At 40.4% G+C, this 3193-nt stretch overlaps 1 protein-coding gene across 3 annotated transcripts in view; it reads right to left on the bottom strand.

Moving 5' to 3' along the window:
• klhl21 (kelch like family member 21) overlaps window positions 1-3193 on the bottom strand; it is a 30063-nt gene that overhangs the window by 5235 nt on the left and 21635 nt on the right. For all 3 annotated transcript variants that reach the window (XM_015373122.1, XM_015373124.1, XM_015373123.1), the window contains exon 3: window positions 703-1108. In XM_015373122.1, coding sequence (XP_015228608.1) covers window positions 703-1108 — 406 coding nt within the window. The remainder of the gene's footprint in view (window positions 1-702; window positions 1109-3193) is intronic.

Raw genomic sequence — 3193 nt, 5'->3', positions numbered from 1 at the left:
AAAAAAAAAAAATTAACCAATTAATCGAATCGAATCGAATCGTGGTGTATTCTTGAGTATTGAAAATAATCGAATCGTTGGGTCAGGAAATCGATACTGAATCGAATCGCCATGATGGGTGTGATTTACACCTCTAATCCCTACCGCTTGGAGTACTGCAAAATGGCGGTCCCCAGCCAAAAAAATAATTAACAACGCTATGTTTTCTCTTTTATAAATTTCTCACATTTGTAAGATGATTACTGAGAATAGAAAGACAAAATCTGGCAAATTATGTTGGTTTGGTCAACTGATTCGTGTCCACTTGAAGTTATTGACTAGCTATAAAACAGCTCTTTATTTTTCAAAAAGTGAGTCAGTATGTCAAAACAACAAAACATCTGAGAGAAAAGCTGGACTTAGGATAGCAATGATACATCTAGCTTCTTTAGGTTAAAAAGGGAGCACTGATGCTGAATGTAGTGCTGGTGAGGAGCTACACTCCAAGAACATTATCTATATACAATTAAAGCTGATGCTGTAGTAAATTCAGCATCAGCTTTATTTGGGAGGTAATTTAAAACCATCTTACAATCAAAAATTACACAGAAATGACTTAAAAGATTCCTCCTTTCTAAAGGGACATGATCAGCACTGAATTGAATGCTAATAAGGAAGGTTACCATGGTAACAAGGGATTGTATTGAGGAAGAGATCTCCTACCTTACAAAGTAAATGAGGCCATTGAGCGTCACGGTTTTTGGAGTGAAGGCCCAGGGAGGCAGCTGTCCACAGTTGACCAACGTCCAGCGGTTGGTGTCCGGGTCGTAGCTCTGGATGGCCATGGTGTCCTCGCTTGTCAGGCAGCCGATGGCGTACAGCCGGCCGTTGCACGCCGTCGTGGCGCAGTTGTCCATGGGATGCAGCATCCCGGGCAAGGCCTCCCAGCAGTCCAGAGCCTGATCGTAGCGCTCCGTGCTGTCCGACGCCACCACGTACAGCTGGCCCTTCAGGACGCAGGAGCTGTGGTATTCGCGCGCCTTCAGCATAGGAGACACCTCCGTCCACTCGTTTACGCTGGACTTGTAACGCCATACGCCGTCGTAGAGGCGGGAGCCATCAGAACCACCTAAAGCGCATGAGCTAATGTTATTTTCCTCAACATATACAGAACAGTTATCCAACTATGGTGAGAAACTTTGTAAATTTAAATATAAAAAATCCGTGATTTTAATCAATAAAAACATTTTAAGTAACTTTGCTGTTTTCTCTGATTTTTTTTCCTTTCATTTTTGACATAAAATTTTGTTTTTACATAATTTCTTTCTATTCTTTTTTTTATGGTTTGCAACCGTAACTCACTACTTGTATCTAGATGATCCATCAGGAAATAAAAGATCGTCCTCTATACCTTTAAATAAAGTTATAATTTAGAATTTCATTAAAAAAGTGCAAAATACTTTCATATGATAAAGGGACCATAAAGAAAAGCATTCAAAAAACAGGAGACTATTTAAGTTCGTTATATTATCCATGAATAAAAGCGTAGCCTTTCTTCTAGTGGCATGGGTGTGCTTGTGTTGCTATAGCCATATGAATCATGTTCTGGTCTCTTCTGCATATTTTTTGCACACTAAGCAACTCATTAGCTTAGCATTGTCATAAATAAGCCTGTCTCTTGGGAAACAGCCTTCCTCAAAGCAACATTTTTCAATAAACCTCCTCTTTGCTCTGCGGACTTTAGATCTTCGCTCCTCCTAGTCTTTTAAAAGGCTTGGTTGCTCCTACTATATAGCGCCTAGTGGTGGTTGTGTTGTTAAATGACGGGGTATTGGGTGGGGTGCTCTCTGTACACTCGTCTATCTATTGGCGTGTGAGGAACAAAGGGACAGAGGGGAATCTAACCATAATAAAAGGAGAAAGTACGTGACTGAAGCTCAACTGTCGTTCAAATATTTACTAGCCTAGTGGCAAATGGTGCTCTCTCATAAACTCGCCAAATGAAACATCTAGTTGCATTTGGCGAGTGGCAAGTGTTAATTTCGGATCATGGGTTAGACAGCGGACCGCTCCAGTTAATCAAGCTAGAAACCACAAATCAGCCTCTAAGTCTGGATGTAGTGATGGACTCAGACCTGAACCTTCAGAGGCTTATAAAGACAAGGCTGGCTTTCTATCACAGAAAGAACATCTGCAGGAATAAAGGACTAATGTCTCAGGAGGACTTTGATTAACTAATTCACTCATTCACATTTAGTTGAATTGATCACTGCAGCGGTGTCTTCACAGGTCTGCCTAAGCATTGGATCAGACAGCTGCAGCTGATCCAGAACGCTGCTGCCAGTGTCCTCACTAGAACTAAGAAAGTGGCAGATGGCCGCTCACACTTAGCTTGATTCTGCTGGAGGTTTCTTCCTGTTAAAAGGGAGATTTTCCTCTCCACTGTAGTTAAAAGCATGCTGATGAAGATTCTCAGTCATCCAGGTCATAGTCATTCCGTAAAAGTTCAAAAAATATCCACTGGACTTGGTCACTTGGTAACCGATCGGTTACCATTTGCATGTTTCCGAGCAATACAAGGTCTTGTCTATATAAGACTCAAAGTCACTGTGGATCCAGACATTTGAATTGAGAAAGCTTCCTGGAGAGGTGGAGAAATGTCTTCAAATCTTGGAAACCAAGTCCAGTGGATATTTTTGAACTTTTACAGAGTTGCAAGCATGCTTGGTGTGAATGATTGCTGAGGAGTCAATAAGTTGATGCAACAAGCTGGTTTTCCTAATATGGAAAACTTTGAACCAATATAACTGTATGATCTGGTTGAATTGTTTAAATAAACTGAATAGAACATCAGCCCAGTTCTAAAGTCCCTCAACTGACTCGGAGAAGAGTCTATAAATCACTGAATGGCTGAGCGCTAGAATACACTACAGACTTGTCGTCAGTGGATCAACAGCCAGACCTAAGGTCTTCTGGATCCAATCTACTCTGCAGAACTAATAGTTAAAATTTTTGTTCTTATCCTCCACTAATCTGGAATAAACTCCCTGAAAACTGTAAAAGAGTTGTAACCCTAAATTACTTTAAAGCCAGATTAAAAACCTGTTTAGAGTGGCTTAGGACTGAGCTATCTAAACATTAATAGCTAAGTTATTAGTCCAACTTTTGTTCCGTTGGACTGAAAACTTAACTATTAATTAACATTTATAAAAAA

The sequence above is a fragment of the Cyprinodon variegatus genome, unplaced genomic scaffold (assembly GCF_000732505.1).
Source record: "Cyprinodon variegatus isolate N-32 unplaced genomic scaffold, C_variegatus-1.0 Scaffold81, whole genome shotgun sequence".
In the NCBI taxonomy this organism is placed as follows: Eukaryota; Metazoa; Chordata; class Actinopteri; order Cyprinodontiformes; family Cyprinodontidae; genus Cyprinodon; species Cyprinodon variegatus.
The sequence above is the reverse complement of the archived record's forward strand: the minus strand, read 5'-3'. Positions and strand labels throughout refer to the sequence as shown.